Source organism: Hylobates moloch, unplaced genomic scaffold, assembly GCF_009828535.3.
Source record: "Hylobates moloch isolate HMO894 unplaced genomic scaffold, HMol_V3 SCAFFOLD_6, whole genome shotgun sequence".
Lineage (NCBI taxonomy): Eukaryota > Metazoa > Chordata > Mammalia > Primates > Hylobatidae > Hylobates > Hylobates moloch.
In genome coordinates, this window is record NW_026652281.1 from 109,457,375 (window position 1) to 109,477,648 (window position 20,274).

At 45.4% G+C, this 20,274-nt stretch overlaps 1 protein-coding gene across 4 annotated transcripts in view; it reads left to right on the forward strand.

Annotated features, from left to right (window-relative positions):
- COG4 (component of oligomeric golgi complex 4) overlaps positions 1 to 20,274 on the forward strand; it is a 38,997-nt gene that overhangs the window by 8,225 nt on the left and 10,498 nt on the right. For all 4 annotated transcript variants that reach the window (XM_032157867.2, XM_032157866.2, XM_032157869.2 and 1 more), the window contains 9 exons: positions 477 to 651; positions 2,551 to 2,744; positions 5,561 to 5,666; positions 6,197 to 6,354; positions 7,072 to 7,130; positions 10,745 to 10,878; positions 13,785 to 13,903; positions 14,478 to 14,644; positions 15,433 to 15,598. In XM_032157867.2, the coding sequence (XP_032013758.1) occupies positions 477 to 651; positions 2,551 to 2,744; positions 5,561 to 5,666; positions 6,197 to 6,354; positions 7,072 to 7,130; positions 10,745 to 10,878; positions 13,785 to 13,903; positions 14,478 to 14,644; positions 15,433 to 15,598 (1,278 nt within the window). The remainder of the gene's footprint in view (positions 1 to 476; positions 652 to 2,550; positions 2,745 to 5,560; positions 5,667 to 6,196; positions 6,355 to 7,071; positions 7,131 to 10,744; positions 10,879 to 13,784; positions 13,904 to 14,477; positions 14,645 to 15,432; positions 15,599 to 20,274) is intronic.

The window sequence follows — 20,274 nt, forward strand, 5'->3', positions numbered from 1 at the left end:
ATCCCAGCACTTTGGCAAGCCAAGGCAGGCGGATAGCTTGACCTCAGGAGTTTGAGACCAGCCTGGGAAACATGGTGAAACCCTGCCTCTACAAAAAATACAAAAACTAGCCAGGCATGGTGGTACATGCCTGTAATCCCAGCTACGTGGGAGGATAGCTTAGGCCCAGGAGGCAGAGGTTGTAGTGAGCCATGATTGCACCACTGCACTCCAGCCTGGGTAACAGAGTGAGACTCTGTCTAAAAAAAAAAGAGAGAATGATTTGATCACGTTATTAAAATTGTATGGTACCTGTCAGTGGTCTTGATCATCAATAACAATTGCCTTAACAGTAGTGGTGGTGTTTGTGAGATTGCTATTGACAGCTTAAAAGGACATGTAGGTTGACCAGATTCAGCTCCTGAATCTCCCTACCTTCTTGAGGGGTGTTTTTGAAAGAATAGGACATTGTTTCTAAGTACCAAATCTTTTTGCAGAACCGCCTCTATCAGGCCATTCAGAGAGCTGATGACATCTTGGACCTGAAGTTCTGCATGGATGGAGTTCAGACTGCTTTGAGGAATGAAGATTATGAGCAGGCTTCAGCCCATATTCATCGCTACTTGTGCCTGGACAAGTCAGTCATTGAGCTCAGCCGACAGGGCAAAGAGGGTCAGCATCCGAAACTTGGTTTTTAGTTTAGTTAAAATCATCTGTAATCTGAAGTAAGCAGACTCGACCAATAAAAACACATCAGTTTTTAGGAAGTTTTCTTTTTTCTTTTTCTTCTTTTTTTTTGAGACGGAGTCTTGCTCTTGTCAGGATAGGGTGCAGTGGCGCGATCTTGGCTCGCTGCAACTTCCGCCTTCTGGGTTAAAGCGATTCTCCTGCCTCAGCCTCCTGAGTAGCTGGGATTATAGGCTCACACCACCACACCTCGCTAATGTTTTTTGTATTTTTAGTAGAGATGGGGTTTCACCATGTGGACAGACTGGTCTCGAACTCCTGATCTCTGGTGATCTGCCCGCCTTAGCCTCCCAAAGTGCTGAGATTACAGGCGTAAGCTACCGCGCCCAGCCAGGAAGTTTTCTTGTCTGGTAATAGGCCATACGTAGGTCCTGTACCATCCTGGGGCAGGCTTTGTTAAAGTAGTCTTCCCTATGTGTGGTTTCACTTTCTGCCATTTCAGTTCCCTGCAGCTTCAGTTACTCATGGTCAACCTTAGTCCAAAAATATTAAGGACAAATTCCAGAAGTAAACATCTTACTAGTTTTAAATTGCTTGCTGTTCTAAATAGTGTGATAACATCTTGTACCACCCTGTCTGTCCCTTCATCACAGGAAGGATAAGTACAGTACAGTAAGATATTTTAAGAGAGAGGCCACATTTGCATAACTTTATTATGGTATCTTGTTATATTTTATCATATATTATTGTTAATCTCTTACTATGTTTAATTTACAAATTAAACTTTATCATAGATATGTATGTATAGGAAAAAACATAGTATATTTAAGGTTCAGTACTGTCGATGGTTTCAGGCATCCATAATGGTCTTGGAATGGATCCCCTACAGATAAGAAGGGACTACTGTATTCCCATTTTATGGAAAAGGAAACTGAATCAAGATCTACTGATTCTCTGGCCAGAGGGTTCTTTGCACTTGACCATATTGCCTGCTCATAAAATGAAATTCTTAACCTGATGTTTTAGATCTTCCATGATCTTTATACACCCTGTCTTTCTAGCCTTGTTTAATGGTATTCACTTATGCATCCACTCATTGTGCAAATATTTCTCAAGCTCCTCCACATGCCAAGGAATATGCTACTTGGAATACTCTGCAAATATTCTTTTCATCTTTCTGCTTCTATTACTTCATGTATTTCATTCCCTTTGCCTGGAATGTTTGTTCTCCTGCGCAGGTATCAGAATCCTGCCCATCTTCAAGAGGTGGGATGTCACCTTCTCTAGGAAGCCTTTTCTGATTAACCAGAAATGTGACTTTTTGACACGTTTCTTTTTTTTGAGACGGAGTCTCACTCTGTTGCCAGGCTGGAGTGCAGTGGCATGATCTCGGCTCATTGCAACCTCTGCCTCCCAGGTTCAAGGGATTCTTCTGCCTCAGCCTCCTAAGTAACTGGGACTACAGGCGCACGCCACCATGCCCAGCTAATTTTTCTATTTCTAGTAGAGACAGGGTTTCACCATGTTGGCCAGGATGGTCTCAATCCCTTGACCTCGTGATTCAGCCATCTTGGCCTCCCGAAGTGCTGGGATTACAGGCGTGAGCCACCGCGCCCGGCCTTTGGCACCTTTCTTATGACACATCATTTACTGTATTTCATTATCTTAATTTGTGCACAAACTATCTCTTCTACCTGATCCTAATTTCTGTGATGGTAGGATCAGGGCTGATTCATCTTGTAATCATACATATTACTAGCACAGCATCTTCACATAGTAAGTGCTCAATACGTATTTGCTGAATGAATAGTATTACACAAAGTGGCGTGGACCTGACACAGTACTGTTCTTTACTTGAATTTTCATTTTCTTTCTGTTGAGCAGGGAGCATGATTGATGCCAACCTGAAATTGCTGCAGGAAGCTGAGCAACGTCTCAAAGCCATTGTGGCAGAGAAGTTCGCCATTGCCACCAAGGAAGGTGATCTGCCCCAGGTGGAGCGCTTCTTCAAGATCTTCCCACTGCTGGGTTTGCATGAGGAGGGATTAAGAAAGTTCTCAGAGTACCTTTGCAAGCAGGTATGGACCCTGATTGCTTGGCAGGATAATTGTGTGGCTCTCTGCCTGCAGATTGGGGCACTGGATGGATCCAGTTTCTATGGATACTTTCTCTCTTCTGGATATGACTCCCCTTCCTGCCCTTGCTGTGTAGCCAGGCAGGACTGGATGCATGTGTTCATTCAACACACCTGTTGCCAGCCTACTGTGTACCAGGCGTGGCCAAAACATCTGCCAGTGCACATTCATTTCCAACAGAACAGGTGAAAGCATATGAAATTGAAATGCAAGTTCTCTGACAAGTTGAATCACTTTTTTTTTTTTTTTTTGGAGATGGAGTTTCACTATTGTTGCTCAGGCTGGAGTAGAATGGCATGATCTCAGCTCACTGCAACCTCCACCTCCCTGATTCAAGCAATTCTCCTGCCTCAGCCTCCCAAGTAGCTGGGATTACAGGCATACGCTACCACGCCCAGCTAATTTTGTATTTTTAGTAGAGACTGGGTTTCTCTGGTCTCGAACTCCCAATGTCAGGTGATCCACCCACCTCGGCCTCCCAAAGTGCTGGGATTACTGGTGTGAGCCACCGCGCCCAGCCTGAATCACTCTTTTAAAGCTCAAGCAATCCTCCTGCCTCAGCCTCCCAAGTAGTTGAGACTGTAGGCACATGCCACCATGCGTTGCTTTTTTTTTTTTTTTTGAGACGGAGTCTCGCTCTGTCACCCAGGCTGGAGTGCAGTGGCGCAATCTCGGCTCACTGCAAGCTCCGCCTCCCGGGTTCACGCCATCCTCCTGCCTCAGCCTCTCCGAGTAGCTGGGACTACAGGCGCCCGCCATCACGCCCGGCTAATTTTTTGTATTTTTAGTAGAGACGGGGTTTCACCGTGGTCTCGATCTCCTGACCTCGTGATCCGCCCGCCTCGGCCTCCCAAAGTGCTGGGATTACAAGCGTGAGCCACCGCGCCTGGCCTTTTTTTTTTTTTTTTTTTAATAGAAACGGTCTCACTGTGTTACCCAGGCTGGTCTCGAACTCCTGGCCTCAAGCAGTCCTCCCACCTCAGCCTCCCAAAGTCCTGGGACTACCCCACCTGGCCGTTTTTTAGCTATATGTCTGTGTGTGTCACTCCCCTCCCACAAAAAAATTCTCTATCAGACCATTATTATGCCATTAAGAAAAATGATACCGTTCCCTAAGTGCTGACATATTTTATTCTTTAACATGTGTTTTGTTAAACAGGGTACAAAACAATATGTTGTCATTCCTGTTTAAAATGAGAGAGTTAGCAATCAAGATATATTTGTATAAGCATAAGATTTCTTTTGGAAGGGTTAACAATGGTCACCTCTGAAGAAAATTGGGAAATTAAGAGACACAGATTAGAAGAAGAACCACTTTTCACTGAATATTCCTTTGTTCGTTTGGAATGTTTAAGTGTGCGTTTTACTCATTCTAAAAAATTAATTAAAAACAAAATACAGGCAGGTGCGGTGACTCACGCCTGTAATCTCAGTGCTTTGGGAGCCTGAGGCGGGTGGATCACCTGAGATCAGAAGTTCAGGACCAGCCTGGCCAACATGGTGAAACCCCGTGTCTACTAAAAAATACAAAAATTAGCCAGGCGTGTTGGCGGGTGCCTGTAATCCCAACTACTTGGGAAGCTGAGACAGGAGAATCGTTTGAACTGGGGAGGCAGAGGTTGCAGTGAGCCGAGATTGTGCCATTACACTCCAGCCTGGGCGACCAGTGAAATTCCATCTCAAAAAAAAAATGAAAACCTGCTCTATGGTACTTTTTTTTATCAGTATACTTTGCCACCCAGGACCTAGAAATGGCTTCTATCTTTAATCCAGTAAAAGTCCGTTCTGCAGTACCCAGGTTTTGTCCTGCTTGAGAAAGCACTGTTAATGATAACATGCCAGGCATAATGGCTCACGCCTGTAATTCCAACCGTTTGGGATGCTGAGGCAAGAGGATTGCTTGAGGCCAGGAGTTTGAGACCAGTCTGGGCAACATAGCGGGACCCCATCTCTACAGAAATTTTTTAAAAATTAGCCAGACATGGTGGCTCTCGCCTATAGTTCCAGCTACTCAGGAGGCTGAGGTGAGAGGATCACTTGAGTCCAGGAGTTCAAGGCCACAGTGAACTATGACTATGGCTCCCTTGTACTCCAGCCTGGGCAACAGAGTGAGACCCTGTGTCTTATTTTAAAATATGATAGAAAGTTACCCTTTAAGAAGATTGTTGAAACTGGGGGGCCGGGCGCAGTGGCTCACGCCTGTAATCCTAGCACTTTGGGAGGCCAAGGCGGGTGGATCACGAGGTCAGGAGATCGAGACCATCCTGGCTAACACGGTGAAACCCCGTCTCTACTAAAAGTACAAAAAATTAACCGGGCGAGGTGGCAGGCGCCTGTAGTCCCAGCTACTCGGGAGGCTGAGGCAGGAGAATGGCGTGAACCCCAGGGGGTGGAGCCTGCAGTGAGCCGAGATTGCGCCACTGCACTCTAGCCTGTGCAACAGCGAGACTCTGTCTCAAAAAAAAAAAAAAAAAAAAAAAAGAAAGAAACTGGGGACTCTCTCCCTTGGCTAATGGCAGTCCATATTTTCCAAGAGAAGAAAATAATGGAAGAGGAGCTACACCATGCTCACGTTCCTTGTCCTGCCTGAGGCTCAAACTGTCCCTCAAGGGAATTCCTCTGTGCTGCCTGGGCTTCCAGACATCAAGGGAAATGTGAAAAAAAAGAAAGCCAATGGGAGGCCTTTTTGGAAAACTGAGATAAACCTGGTGTGAGGGTGACCTTTCTGAGCAATATGTGTGGGTTTTCTCCTGTTTTAGGTGGCTAGTAAAGCTGAGGAGAATTTGCTCATGGTGCTGGGGACAGACATGAGTGATCGGAGAGCTGCAGTCATCTTTGCAGATACACTTACTCTTCTGTTTGAAGGTGAGCCTCTTTCTGCACTCTAGAGAGACTGGAGACATTTCTATATGACACCTGCATCCTAGCCTTTCTTCTCACCCTTCTAGCCTGATGACTTTAACTTAATCATGTAGTTCATTGTGTATTAATTGATTGGATAATTAAATAACTTCCAGATTCAGTGCCTGATTAGCAAAGATTAGAGTCTCTCCAGTGTTTTGATCCTGCCTAACCCTCAAACCCCAAACTCTGTAAGAATAAATTTAACCCTAAAATAAATTACTGGATAGCTAGTGATGCTGATTTCCAAAGATGCTGCTGTAGAAAACAGTATCAATGTAACTTACCAAATGCCTGCTGGTGTACCAAGCACTGTGCATATTTAACATATTTGCCCAGCAACCCCTGGCATTGACTAGGCCTATTTGTGTTCATTTTAGAAAGTGAAGCAGCCAAAAGGATTGAGCTAGACCCTCGGTTAGTCCCGGATGGGAGCAAGTTTATTTTGTAGGAAGAATATTTGGAATACAACCCTATTGCTTCCTCCCTTCTAGGGATTGCCCGCCTTGTGGAGACCCACCAACCAATAGTGGAGACCTATTATGGGCCAGGGAGACTCTATACCCTGATCAAATATCTGCAGGTGGAATGTGACAGACAGGTGGAGAAGGTGGTAGACAAGTTCATCAAGCAAAGGGACTACCACCAGCAGGTGAGCAGGGGAAGCTACAGGTGGCGTTTGGTAGCAGCTTTAGCCAGAAACACTGAGTAGAATAAATTGGAAGGGAAAAAGTGAATAAAGGTGCAGACAGGAGAAAAATAAATGCTAAGCACAGACTGGCCTGCATCTTGCCCATTGCCAGCTTACTTTGGACTTGAGGTGTTGTCGAGATGATGATGGCCTCAGTTCAAGACCAAAACGGAAATATAAAGGGCTTCCTGAAAAGAACACAGCAGGAGTAGACCAGTTCTCTATCACAAAATGTGCAGCAGTGCCCTCTGATGATATAATGACAATTCTATTTCTTGAGGTCCTATTAAGTGTCCAAGTAATTGTCTCCAATTTCCCCTTCATTCCTAAGATGTTAAAGATAACGTTTGCTTTTTCAGAACTTTATTTTTTCCTTCTTTTGAGCAGAGAAAGTAAAAGTACGACATAGAAATAGGAGTGGCCTCATACAATTGTATTTCTAGAACTGCAGACTAGGAGACTATAAACAGTAGTCTGTTGAGTATTATTAGCATCCAACCCAAAAACAAATCTTTGGCCTGTCATCCTGAAAGCCCACTGCTGGCTTGAAGGGAAGGTAAACCTGGTAAGCAAACTAAACCTAAACATTCTTATATGCCAAAAGTTTGGAGTGACCAGCAGGAGGCCAATAGATGTGGGGGTGGGGAAGAATATTCTCATTCCTGTGTTATGTTGCAGTTCCGGCATGTTCAGAACAACTTGATGAGAAATTCTACAACAGAAAAAATCGAACCAAGGTAATAATCCTTCTCTCTCCTTCAGCTCACAGGAATTTGAATTGGTAATCATGTATATATAATTCAGACTACTCTGTTACAATGTGGTCTATGATTTTAAAATATTTTATCAATTACCCTTATTTTTCAGTGGAATATATCATATGAACAAAAGTATATATAAATAAAATGTGTAATAAATCATAATCAGCCAGGCACAGTGGCTCACGCCTGTAATCCCACCACTTTGGGAGGCTGAGGCAGGCGGATCACAAGGTCAGGAGTTCGAGACCAGCTTGGCCAATATGGTGAAACCTCGTCTCTACTAAAAATACAAAAATTAGCTGGGCATGGTGATGCGCACCTGTAGTCCCAGCTACTCGGGAGGCTGAGGCAGGAGAATCGCTTGAAACCGGGAGGCGGAGGTTGCAGTGAGCCGAGATCACACCACTGCACTCCACCCTGGGTTACAAAGCGAGACTCCATCTCAAAAAATAAATAAATAAAAATAAATAAATAAATAATAAATCATAATCAGTACAATCACATGTCATTTAATGACTGGAATACTTTTTTTTTTTTTTTTGAGACAGAGTATCTCACTCTGTCACCCACACTGGAGTGCAGTAGCTTGATCTTGGCTCACTGCAGCCCCTGTCTCCCAGGTTCAAGTGATTCTCTTCCCTCAGCCTCCCAAGTAGCTGGAATTACAGGCATGCATCACCATTCCCAGCTAATTTTTTATAATTTTAGTAGAGACAGGGTTTTGCCATGATGGCCAGGTTAGTCTCGAACTCCTGACCTTAAGTGATCCGCCCATCTTGGGCTCCCAAAATGCTGAGATTATAGGCATGAGCCACCATCCCCTGCCAACAACTGGAGTACTTTCTGAAAAATACATCGTTAGACAATTTCCATTGTGTCAACATCGTAGGGTATATTTAGCCTACTACACACCTAGGCTATATGATACAAACTATTGCTCCTAGGCTATAAGCCTGTATGGCATATTACTGTACTGAATACCATAGGTAATTATAACACAATGGTAAGTATCTGTGTATCTAAACATACCTAAACATAGAAAAGGTACAGTAAAAATACAATACTATAATATTATGGGAACACTCTTGTGTATACCGATAGTTTTTTTTGTTGTTATTTTGGGATTTTTTTGTTTTTTTGAGATAGGGTCTTGCTTTGTTGCCCAGGCCAGACTGCAGTACGGTGGTATGATCCTGGCGTACTGCAGCCTTGACCTTCTGGGCTCAAGCAGTCCTCCCACCTCGGCCTCCCGAGTAGCTGGGACCATATGTGTACACCACCACGTTGGGCTAATTTTTGTATTTTTTGTAGAGACAAGGTTTTGCCATGTTGCCTAGGCTGGTCTCAAACTCCTGGGCTCAAGTGATCCTTTCACCTCCCAGAGACTTCCCAGAGTGATGGGATTACAGGCGTGAGCCACCATGCCCAGCCCAGCAGTTCATTTTTGACCAAAATGTTCTTATGTAGCATGACTACACTTTTGAAGCCCCCAGAGTGACTCTCCTCTTCCCTTCCCACAAAGGTAACTACTATCCTAAAATTTTAAACTTTTCCTTTTTTTTTTTTTAATTAGAAACAGGGTCTCCGTTTCCCAGGCTGGAGTGAAGTGGTACAGTGACACAATCACAGCACACTGTAACCACCAACTCATGGACTCAGGCGATTCTCCAGCCTCAGCCTCCCGAGTAGCTCCTGACTAGCTAGGATTACAGTCACCACTCCCAGCTAAATGGTTTTTTTGTGTGTGTGTTTTGTGTGTGTGTGTGTTTCGACAAAACTCTCCTGCCAGGTTCAATGATTCTCTCCTACCTCCAATATTGGACTATAGGCACCACCCATTAATTTTATTTAGACAGAGTCTCACTCTATCGCCCAGGCTGGAGTGCAGTGGCACGATCTCTGCTCCCTGCAAGCTCCACCTCCTGGATTCACGCCATTCTCCTGCCTCAGTCTCCCGTGTAGCTGGGACTATAGGCACCCGCCACCATGCCCAGCTAATTTTTTTTTTGTATTTTTAGTAGAGACAGGGTTTTACCATGTTAGCCAGGATAGTCTCAATCTCCTGACCTCGTGATCTACCCGCCTCAGCCTCCCAAAGTGCTGGGATTACAGGCATGAGCCACTGCGCCTGGCCAAGATGAGGTTTTGCCATGTTAGCCAGGCTGGTCTCAAACTCCTGACTTCAGGTGATCCACCCACCTCGGCCTCCCAAAGTGCCGGAATTACAGGCATGAGCCACTGTGCCCAGCCAATTTTTTAATTTTTGGTAGAGATGAGGGCTTGCTGTGTTGCCCAGGATGGTCTTGAACCCCAGATCTCAAGTGATTCCCCCTGCCTCAGCCTTCCAAAGCACTGGAATTACAGGCATGAGCCCCTGTAATCCAGCCAAACTTTTACTTTTTTGTTTTGTTTTGTTTTGTTTTTGTTTTTTTTTGAGACAGTCTCACTCTGTTGCCCAGGCTGGAGTGCAGTGGCGCTATCTCTGCTCACTGCAAGCTCCACCTCTCGGGTTCACACCATTCTCCTGCCTCAGCCTCCCGAGTAGCTGGGACTACAGGTGCCTGCCACCACACCCAGCTAATTTTTTGTATTTTTAGTAGAGACGGGGTTTCACCATGTTGGCCAGGATGGTCTCAATCTCTTGACCTCATGATCCACCTGCCTCAGCCTCCCAAAGTGCTGGGATTACAGGTGTGACCCACCGCGCCTGGTCATAGGTAATCTTTATTCAAACCACAAAACAGGCCAGGCGCTGTAGCTCATGCCTGTAATCCCAGCACTTCAAGAGGCCAAGGCAGGAGGATCACTTGAGGCCAGGAGTTCAAGACCAGCCTAGCCAACATGGCAAATTCCCATCTCTACTAAAGATACAAAAATCTGCCAGGTGGGGTGGCACACACCTGTAATCCCAGCTACTCATGTGGCTAAGGCATGAGACTCACTTGAACCTAGAGGCGGAGGTTGCAGTGAGCCAAGATTGCACCACTGCCCTCCAGCCTGGGCAACAGAGTAAGACCAAGACTCTGTCTCAAAAAGAAAAGAAAATAGGCCAGGCACAGTGGCTCACACCTGTAATTCCAGCACTTTGGGAGGCTGAGGCAGGCGGATCACGAGGTCAGGAGATTGAGACCATCCTCACTAATACAGTGAAACCCCGTCTCTACTAAGAATACAAAAAATTAGCCAGGCATGGTGGTGGGTGCCTGTAGTCCCAGCTACTCGGGAGGCTGAGGCAGGAGAAATGGCGTGAACCCAGGAGGCGGAGCTTGCAGGGAGCCGAGATCGAGCCACTGCACTCCAGCCTGGGCAACAGAGCGACTCCATCTCCAAAAAAAAAAAGAAAAGAAGACACATCTCCCAACCTTTTAGGGGTCTGGCAGAATTTTAGGGAGTGAATGATTTAGGTGAAGCAGGGAAATGGAAAATGTGGTTAACAGCTATCTCTGATTCTAATTGGGCCAGCAGAGCTAGGAGGGCCATCTGGCAGAGCTGTTCCTTATGGGCCCAGTGGGGAGGGAGAATTTGCCCTGTAGCTCTTGTGTCTAAGGGAATCCATTGTCCTCCTGTTCCTTCTGCTTCATGTGTCCCAGAGAACTGGACCCCATCCTGACTGAGGTCACCCTGATGAATGCCCGCAGTGAGCTATACTTACGCTTCCTCAGGAAGAGGATTAGCTCTGATTTTGAGGTGGGGGACTCCATGGCCTCAGAAGAAGTAAAGCAAGGTAAAAATATTTCCCATATTTTTGGGGAGGGTTGAGATATAATTGGTAGTGTTTCTTAATAGTTAAGCCACAGATCTCTTTATTAAGGAAACAATTGGGACTTACTAGCCCCTGGTGGTCTGTAGGCAAATTGACTCCCAGGAAGAAATCTAAATTTACTGGATTTTAGAATTGGACTAGATCTTTGAGGCCATCTAATCACTTTACAGATGAGGACACTGGTGCCTTTTTAAATTTTATGGGATATAAATTATACTTCAATGAAGTGTTCTTTGTTTTTTTTTTTTTTTTTTGAGACAGAGTCTCGCTGTCGCCCAGGCTGGAGTGCAGTGGCGCGATCTCAGCTCACTGCAGGCTCCACCCCCCAGGGTTCATGCCATTCTCCTGCCTCAGCCTCCCGAGTAGCTGGGACTACAGGTGCCTGCCACCTCGGCTGGCTAATTTTTTGTATTTTTAGTAGAGACGGGGTTTCACTGTGTTAGCCAGGATGGTCTCGATCTCCTGACCTCGTGATCCGCCCACCTTGGCCTCCCAAAGTGCTGGGATTACAGGCGTGAGCCACCGCATCCAGCCTTTTTGTTTTTTTTTTAAGAGTACATAGGCCAGGTGCGGTGGCTCACATCTGTAATCCCAGCACTTTGAGAGGCAGAGGCAGGTGGATTACCGGAGGTCAGGAGTTCGAGACCAGCCTGACCAATATGGTGAAACCCCATCTCTACTAAAAATACAAAAATTAGCCGAGCGTGGTGCTATGCACCTGTAGTCCCAGCTACTCGGGAAGTTGAGACAGGAGAATTGCTTGAACCCCGGGGGGCATAGGGCCAAGATCGCGCCACTGCACTCCAGCCTGGGTGACAGAGCCAGACTCTGTCTCAAAAAAAAAAAAAAAAAAAAAAAGAGTATATAATGTACAGGAATCCTCTCATCCCTCTCAGTCTCCCAGTTCCCCCAGTCACAATTTTTCAAGGAATAATTGACATTGATAAGAAAGGGGGCTGGGTGCAGTGGCTCACACCTATAATCCCAACACTTTGGGAGGCTGAGGCAGGAGAATCGCTTGAGCTCAAGAGTTCAAGACCAGCCTGGGCAACATGACAAGACCCTGTCACTATATTAAAAGATAAAAATTTTGGCTGGGTATGGTGGCTCCTCATAATCCCAAAACTTTGGGAGGCCGAGCAGGAAGGATCGCTTGATCCCAGGAGTTTGAGATCAGCCTCGTCAACATAGTGAAACCCCATCTCTAAAATATTAAATTAAATTAAATAATAAAAGATAAACATTTAAAAAAAATTTTTAAAAGGTATGACAGAGTCCAGTTTCATTTACACATTGACTCGCTAGGTTTTTAAGATGACCATTTAATTCCTTCTGGCTACTAAAGTAAGAGTTACAGGAAAAAAATTAAAAAAATAAAAATCCGGCTGGGCAAATACATGCAGGGTTCTTTGGGCTGGGGACTTGAGACCCACCCAGCATCTGTGGCATTCTGCATGGCTTGTGCCAATAATATGTGGCAGGGGTGTTACAGAATCAGTGTATAAAGGAAATTGTGTGCTCATTTGGAGTTCGCTTGTCAATGTCAATGATGACTTATCACTTGATCTTAGCCAAAAGGCTGAGAAGCAGTAATGATGACTATCACTGTTCAGAGCTGTGTTGCCCAATACGTAGGCATTCATGAATTGAAATTCAAATTCAAATTTAATTACAATTAAATAAAATTTTAAATTCATCTTTCTCACCTGGATTCTGAGAAAAAAAAATTTAATAAAAAAAAAAAAATTCAGTTCCTAACTTATGTTCATCACATTTCAAGTGCTCAATTGCTAACATGGCTAATGGCTACTATTATCAGATAACAGATATGGAATATTTTCTCTTTTCTTGTTGTTTGTTTATTTTTTGTAGAGACAGAGTATTGCTGTGTTGCCCAGGCTGGTCTCAAAACTCCTGGACCCAAGCGATCCTCCCACCTTGGCCTCCCAAAGTGCTGGATTACAGGTGTGAGCCACCACACCTGACCAGAATATTTTCATTATCACAGAAATTCTATTGGACAATACTTGCGTAGAGAATGAAATATTCTGTATCCAATATACTTTTATCTTTGCCGTGGAAACTTATATCTTTTGACTCCTATTAATTAATCCTAAGGGAATAATGGAAAAGGAGTAAAAAGTTTTTTGTACAAAAGTATTCACTATAATCTCCAATTATTGTGATATTCTATTATCTCCAGTAATGGCAAAACATTTGGAAATAACCAGGTGTCTAAAAATAAAGTGGTTATTTTCTCAATTTCACATGAAACAACATAAAAGTTAAAAATAAGGCCGGGCACAGTGGCTCATGCCTGTAATCCCAGCAATTTGGGAGGCCGAGGCAGGTGGATTACCTGAGGTCAGGAGTTCGAGACCAACCTCAACATGGAGAAACCCTGTCTCTACTAAAAACACAAAATTAGCCGGGCATGGTGGTGCATGCCTGTAATCCCAGCTACTCGGGAGGCTGAGGCAGGAGAATTGTTTGAACCTGGGAGGCAGGGGTTGCAGTGAGCCGAGATCGCGCCATTGCACTCCAGCCTGGGCAACAAGAGCGAAACTCCATCTCAAAAAAAAAAAATAGTTAAAAATAAAAAAAGAGTAGTTTTTAAAATGTGGATTATATACCTGATGAAATGCCACATAGTCATGAAAAATAAGGTAGGTGAAAACATGGAAAATATTTATGATATACTTTTTTAAAGCAGAATTCAAAATTGCTATCTGTATCGTGATTATAGCTATGTAAAATATGTACATATTTCGAAGAAAGACTAGAAAGGAACCTGAAAAAATGAAAAAAGTTGCTCTGTTTCCCTTGGTGAAAAAAAAATGAGTATTCCTTTCTTGGCTGTCCCCTAGAGCACCAGAAGTGTCTGGACAAACTCCTCAATAACTGCCTTTTGAGCTGTACCATGCAGGAGCTAATTGGCTTATATGTTACCATGGAGGAGTACTTCATGAGGGAGACTGTCAATAAGGTAGGACATAGGACGCATCTCTTGGAAATGGGGCTTCCAGTCCAAGAAGCCAGGCTGAAGGAAATGGCTGAGGTATGTCATATTTCTTGGTCCTGCTTTGAGAATACTCTTGCATGCAGATTGAGTGGTACCACTTTGTATGGTTACAGAGCGTCTTTGGAGTCATTGTGCTCTTTGTATACTCAGCTAGGACTTCCTTCCCAAGAATTAAAAAAGAACAGCTCAGCTCAGCTCAGCTCTTCAGGGAACCCACTTGTTCCCTCCCTCCCTGAAGATTTGTGGGTAAGGAGCCTCAGGGAAGTAGGGCCTCCGCAGATGTCTTACACTCCCCAGGTAATGGATCTCTGCAGGGCTAAGGCCCGAAATATTTAATTGATCACCTAGTGATCAATAGGGAAGTGAGCTATTTTGACAAGGAGGATGCACACCAATCCGTGACCAGAACACGCCATGTTGGGAGAAACATGGACAAGGTACAGAAAAGGGAGCAGAGCTAGGGCCAGTGTACCCAGAATCATCTAGAACATGACATGCAGAACTGGGACCCTCAGTGTTGGCTTTGCCTTTTGGGTAGGCTGTGGCTCTGGACACCTATGAGAAGGGTCAGTTGACATCCAGCATGGTGGATGATGTCTTCTACATTGTTAAGAAGTGCATTGGGCGGGCCCTGTCCAGCTCCAGCATTGACTGTCTCTGTGCCATGATCAACCTCGCCACCACAGAGCTGGAGTCTGACTTCAGGTACAGTTGACTCCCTTTCTCCTTTCTAGGCAGAAAGGCTCTTCCTGTTGATTCCTGAGGCCCATTTGTTTCTGCCCTTTGTCCTCATGATTCTAGTTAAGTTCTACACAGGACATAAGCTCCTATCCCTAAGATAGTATCCTTGGCTCCAGGAAGCTGTTGGTCAGCCATATATCTCATGGGCCAAATTTCTGTTCCCTGGACTAGACTGAAGGAGCTATGGGCCCTTAGACGTAGGAAAGAGAACAGGCAGTTCAGATGAATAATACCACCAATAGGTACCATTGCTACAGGCCCAGCACCATGCTAATCTCCTGTGCTTTTGAGGTCCTAATAACAACCCTATGAGGTAGGAACTGTTAGCTCTGTTTTATAGATGAGGAAACTGGGCTTTAGGGAGATTCCGTCCTCATCAAAGATCCACCACTTAGGAGTCAGAGGTGGAATCCAGAACTGAGTAACTCAAAACCCATTCTCAACTCCTACATGGTACTGCGTTCACTAAGCCGCACAGCTTTGTTGGAGTGCAGTGGTGATGGCTAAAAGCCTCATAAACAGTAGAGATTGGCCAGTCTCCTCTATATGTTCTTGTCACATCAGTGTCCTTGAGGAGGTGCTGGTTACTTTCATACCCTGGTTCCTCAGGTTTCCTACAGTGGTCTTAAGGACTGGTTATTCCCCCTAAAAGAGCACCTTGTGCTGCTGGGTCAGGGTGGTGAACACTGGCCCTTCTGTCCTGGTGGCCAAGTTGAGCACTGTCAATCCTTCTATGCCATCCTGCCCCCCAGGGATGTTCTGTGTAATAAGCTGCGGATGGGCTTCCCGGCCACCACCTTCCAGGACATCCAGCGTGGGGTGACAAGTGCCGTGAACATCATGCACAGCAGCCTCCAGCAAGGCAAATTTGACACAAAAGGCATTGAGAGTACTGACGAGGCGAAGCTGTCCTTCCTGGTAGGTACCCCACAGCTCACGAGCTGGGTTGGTTTATCTCGAGAGGTTACGCTATCACTGCTAAGCCACAGTATAATTGGCCTCTAGCTAGAGACTTTTCCTCCAGTGTCTATATAGAAGGAAAATTCCTCCTTTAAGGGAAGTTCCTCCCAGAAGGTTCTGAAACCATTTCTTACTCAGGGACATATTCTGAGCAGCCTGAGCCACGATAGAGGCCGGGCTGTCCACCTGTCACCTAGCATTCATTCCCCAGAGCTCTGCCCAGCTGCTCAGGAGCCCACTGAGTGTCAAGCTTGGCTTGCATCTGCCACAGAACCAGCCCTACCATCTGTACCAGGCCACCAGACTGCTTCTCTGAGGAGAGGCCCACAGCATGGGCAGGCGCCAGTCCTTCGGGCCTGCCATCACTGCTCTACTAGCACATGTCTTAGGCTTTCAACTTCCTCTGGAAAGGAGGCCTTATAAAAGTCCTTTGCTACCCAGAATGACAGATGTGATAAAGCAGCAAGCCTTCCATTTTGTGACAGCTTGGAAAGGAGGGGCACAGAAGGGTGAAAGGATTTGTACAAAGCAACAACCAGTTTGTGATGAGCCAGAGAGACCACAAATGCGTCCTAAGATCAAGATCAGGCCTCTCTAGCACATGCTGTCTTAGCACGCATGGGAGTAGCACAGTCCAAGGTCCATTCTGCTCCATCCCCCACATTGGCCGCACCCTGAGTCTTGAGTTCTGAGGCTCAGAGCCTGAAAGAAACATCTAGTAGCAGAGCTGTCATCTGTAGCCCACAGGTGGGTTTGGATGCAAAAATGTTCGCATGCATTTTTGGGTCACAGGGTCCTTAGCTTTTATCAGATTCTTTTTTTTTTTTTTTTTGAGATGGAGTCTTGCTCTTATTCCCCAGGCTGGAGTGCAATGGCATCACCTTGTCTCACTGCAACTTCCCCCTCACAGGTTCAAGCGATTCTCCTGCTTTAGCCTCCCCAGTAGCTGGGATTACAGGCATGCGCCACCACCCGGCTAATTTTTTTTTTTTTTAATAAAGACTGGGTTTTGCCACCATGACTGGCTATCATATTCTTAAAAGGATCTGTGACCCCCAAAAGAGTTCAGAGCTGTTACTTTCAGAGAGAGAAGCCTAAACTTGCTAATATCTACCAACCCCTGTGCAGAGGAACCCATAGTAACTGGTTATGAGACAGATCCAATATGAAAGCTGTTTAGGCAGCCCCACTCTCTTCCTGTCATAGAAAATATTTGCGCTGGGCATGGTTTCTGTCAATCTAGGATATCATGGTTGCTGCCAAAAAAAGATCAGATCCAAAAAACTGTTGCCTGTGAAAGTTGTTACCTTTGGAGAACTTTGCCAAAATGCCCAGCAACCAGCATCACATCATGAACCAACTTAAATTTTTATTTTGTTTATGATTTTTTTTACAGAACTTACTTTCATTTCCGTGCTCAGAAATAATCATTGGCTGCTTGCTGCCTACCACATCAAAGCTAGATGTCTTTGTTTAAGCCTCCTAACTCTAACCCATCCCACCATTCCAGTTCCATTTTCCACCACTTGACTACATGTCTCCAAAACTGGCCAGTGCGTGTTCGCTCTGTGAGGACCTCCCATTAACACAGTTTCATTGTTTGAGGCCCCAGAATATAAGACCAAAAAGAAAGGCGATGCTAAATGCTTGGTGACAGGTTTCTGGTTTTCCTGACACCCAAGTATTTAAAATGTCATCACTCCCATTGCAGGGCCTATTTTTTATGTCACCTTGATTCATTTGGCTGTCAAGATGAATTCTCCAAATGTACTGACATCATGCACTGTGGGCAGGGAATAAACCCAGTGAATCCACGCTTACTAGGGCTGTCAGTACAGGGGAAACTTTGAAATCAATACCATTTGAACTCAAATCCGTAAGTCCTTGTGACAGTTATTCTTGGTGCTCTTAAATGCCTTGGAAACACTTATGGCCTTCATCCTTCAGCTGTCATGACAGGACAGTTATTTGGAAACTTGTGACATTAGAGGCCTCATGTTGTGGCATATTAAAGACCTTTAGGCTTATCTGTCCACAATCAGAGTGGCCTAAGCAGCACTGTCAGCACCATGACTTTCAGCATTGGCTGCAGGACACTGACAAGGGAAGCACTCTGGGGAAGATGAGAGGGACTTCCTAATCACAGCCCCTGGGGTTCTGAGATCCTCCTTTTACCCTGAAATCCTGAAGCTCCTGACTCATGTCTCGAAGACTGGCTCCTCCTTACCTCACCCCTGCCTTCCTGATCATGCCACCAGCAGACCAGTTTACAGGCAGTGGGATCCCCAGGCCCTCTGTTTCCTCCCACACATGGCCTCTAGATGAGTATTCCCGAACCACGGCTGTGCTCATGTGGCATTCACCTGCTTTAAAAATCCTCAGTGCCAGCCCACTGTCCACAGGTCACAGAGCTAACTCTGCAGCAGAGCACCCAAGTCCCCGTCAGTCTCTGCCCCTCGCAGCTCTACCTCCTGCCACTTCCCTGCACATATCTGTGAACTGACTCTGCTATTTCTCAAATACCTTTTTGGGTTTTCTGCCATTCTGCACTTGCTTATATTATCCCCTTTCCAGAATATGTTCATTCACTCTCTTACTCATTCCACAAATATTTATTGAGAAACTTCTAAATATCAGGCACTGTTCTGGGTTCTAGAGCTACACTGCCCAACATGGTAGCCACCAGCCACAGGTGGCTATTGAAATTTACATTTAAATTAAAAATCCACTTCCTGAGTTGTACTAGCTATGCTTCAAGTGCTCAATAGCCACACATGGGTGGGGGCTACCATACCAGACAGTGCAGTTAGAATATTTCCACGAAGCAGAAAGGTAGACAGTGCTGTATAGAGACGCAGTGGTGAAGGAAACAGGCTAGATCCATGCAGACGAGAAATAGATAAACCAGAGAATGTCAGGAAATCCTAAGGACTATAAGAAAATATCAAATAGGACAATGAGCTAGAGAGAGGCTGATGGGGGTGGAGAAATGTTCTCACCTTCAACTCATGTCAGAATTATGTTGTACCCTTTTATGTTCAGCTCAGCTACCAACCCTGCCATGGAACCTTCCTTGAATGCCTCACACCAAAACAGTTTGTTCTTTCCTCTGAATGGCCAGAGCAATTAGTGCCTTAATACTTTTGCCCCATGCTACTTTTGTTTTTGGAGATGGAGTTTCGTTTTTGTTGCCCCAGGTGGGGTGCAATGGCGCGATCTTGGCTCACTGCAACCTCCGCCTCATAGGTTCAAGCGATTCTCCTCCCTCAGCCCCCCAAGTAGCTGGGATTACAGGCACCTGCCACCACACCCGACTAATTTTTGTATTTTTAGTAGAGACGGGGTTTTGCCATGTTGGCCAGGATGGTCTCGAACTCCTGACCTCAGGTGATCTACCCATCTCGGCCTCCCAAAGTGCTGGGATTACAGGCGTGAGCCACCGTGCCCATGCTACTTTTTTTTTTTTTTTCTTGAGGTGGAGTTTTGCTGTTGTTGCCCAGGCTGGAGTGCAATGGTGCGATTTCGGCTCACCGCAACCTCCGCCCCCTGGGTTCAAGCAATTCTGCTGTCTCAGCCTCCCAAGTAGCTGGGATTACAGTCGTGCACCACCACGCCCAGCTAATTTTGTATTTTTTTTAGTAGAGACGGGTTTCTCCATGTCAGTCAGGCTAGTGCCCAACTCCCAACCTAGGTCCGCCCACGTTGGCCTCCCAAAGTGCTGGGATTACAGGCATGAGCCACCGCGCCCGGCCTCCATGCTACTTTTATCACTGGTATTTCTGCACCTAGTCTGTAAGACAGTCCTGTTATGAAAAAAGTCGTCTTTGGACCAGAGTAGGGAGACCTGAATTCATTTTTTTAGTTTATTTCTTTATTATAAAGGATATTATTATATAGAATACAGATGAAGAGACGAATAGGGCAAATTATGGGGAAAGGGGTATGGAGCTTCCATGCCCTCCCCGGGTGGCCACTGTCCAGGAACCTCCACCTGTTTATCCATCTGGAAGCTCAGAGACCCGAATTCTAAGCCTGGCTCCAGCTTTGTGGCCTTGTCACTCTGAGTGTCTGTCCCTTATCCTGCTTTATTATGCTTCCTGGCATTATATAATGCATTTGTTTACTATCTGGCCTCCCATCTGGAATGTCAGCTCTGTGAGGAGTGGACCATGTCTTTTTTGTTAAATGTTTTCTGTCAGTGCCTAGAACTGTGCCTGGCACATCCAGGTGCTCAGTAAATATTTGCTAAATCAGTTGCTGTCTGACCTTCATGAATCATTTTACTTTTTTTTTTTTTCTTGAGATGGAGTTTTGTTCTTGTCACCCAGGCTGGAGTGCAGTGGCGTGATCTCAGCTCACTGCAACCTTCACCTCCCAAGTTCAAGCAATTCTCCTGCCTCAGCCTCCCGAGTAGCTGGGATTACAGGTGCCCGCCACCATACCTGGCTAATTTTTTGTATTTTTAGTAGAGTTGGGGTTTCGCCATGTTGGGCAGGCTGGTCCCGAACTCCTGACCTCTTGATCTACCTGCCTCGGCCTCCCAAAGTGCTGGGATTACAGGCATGAGCCACCCTGCCCCACTTTTTTTTTTTTTTTTCTTTTTTTTTTTTGAGACAGAGTCTCGCTTTGTCATA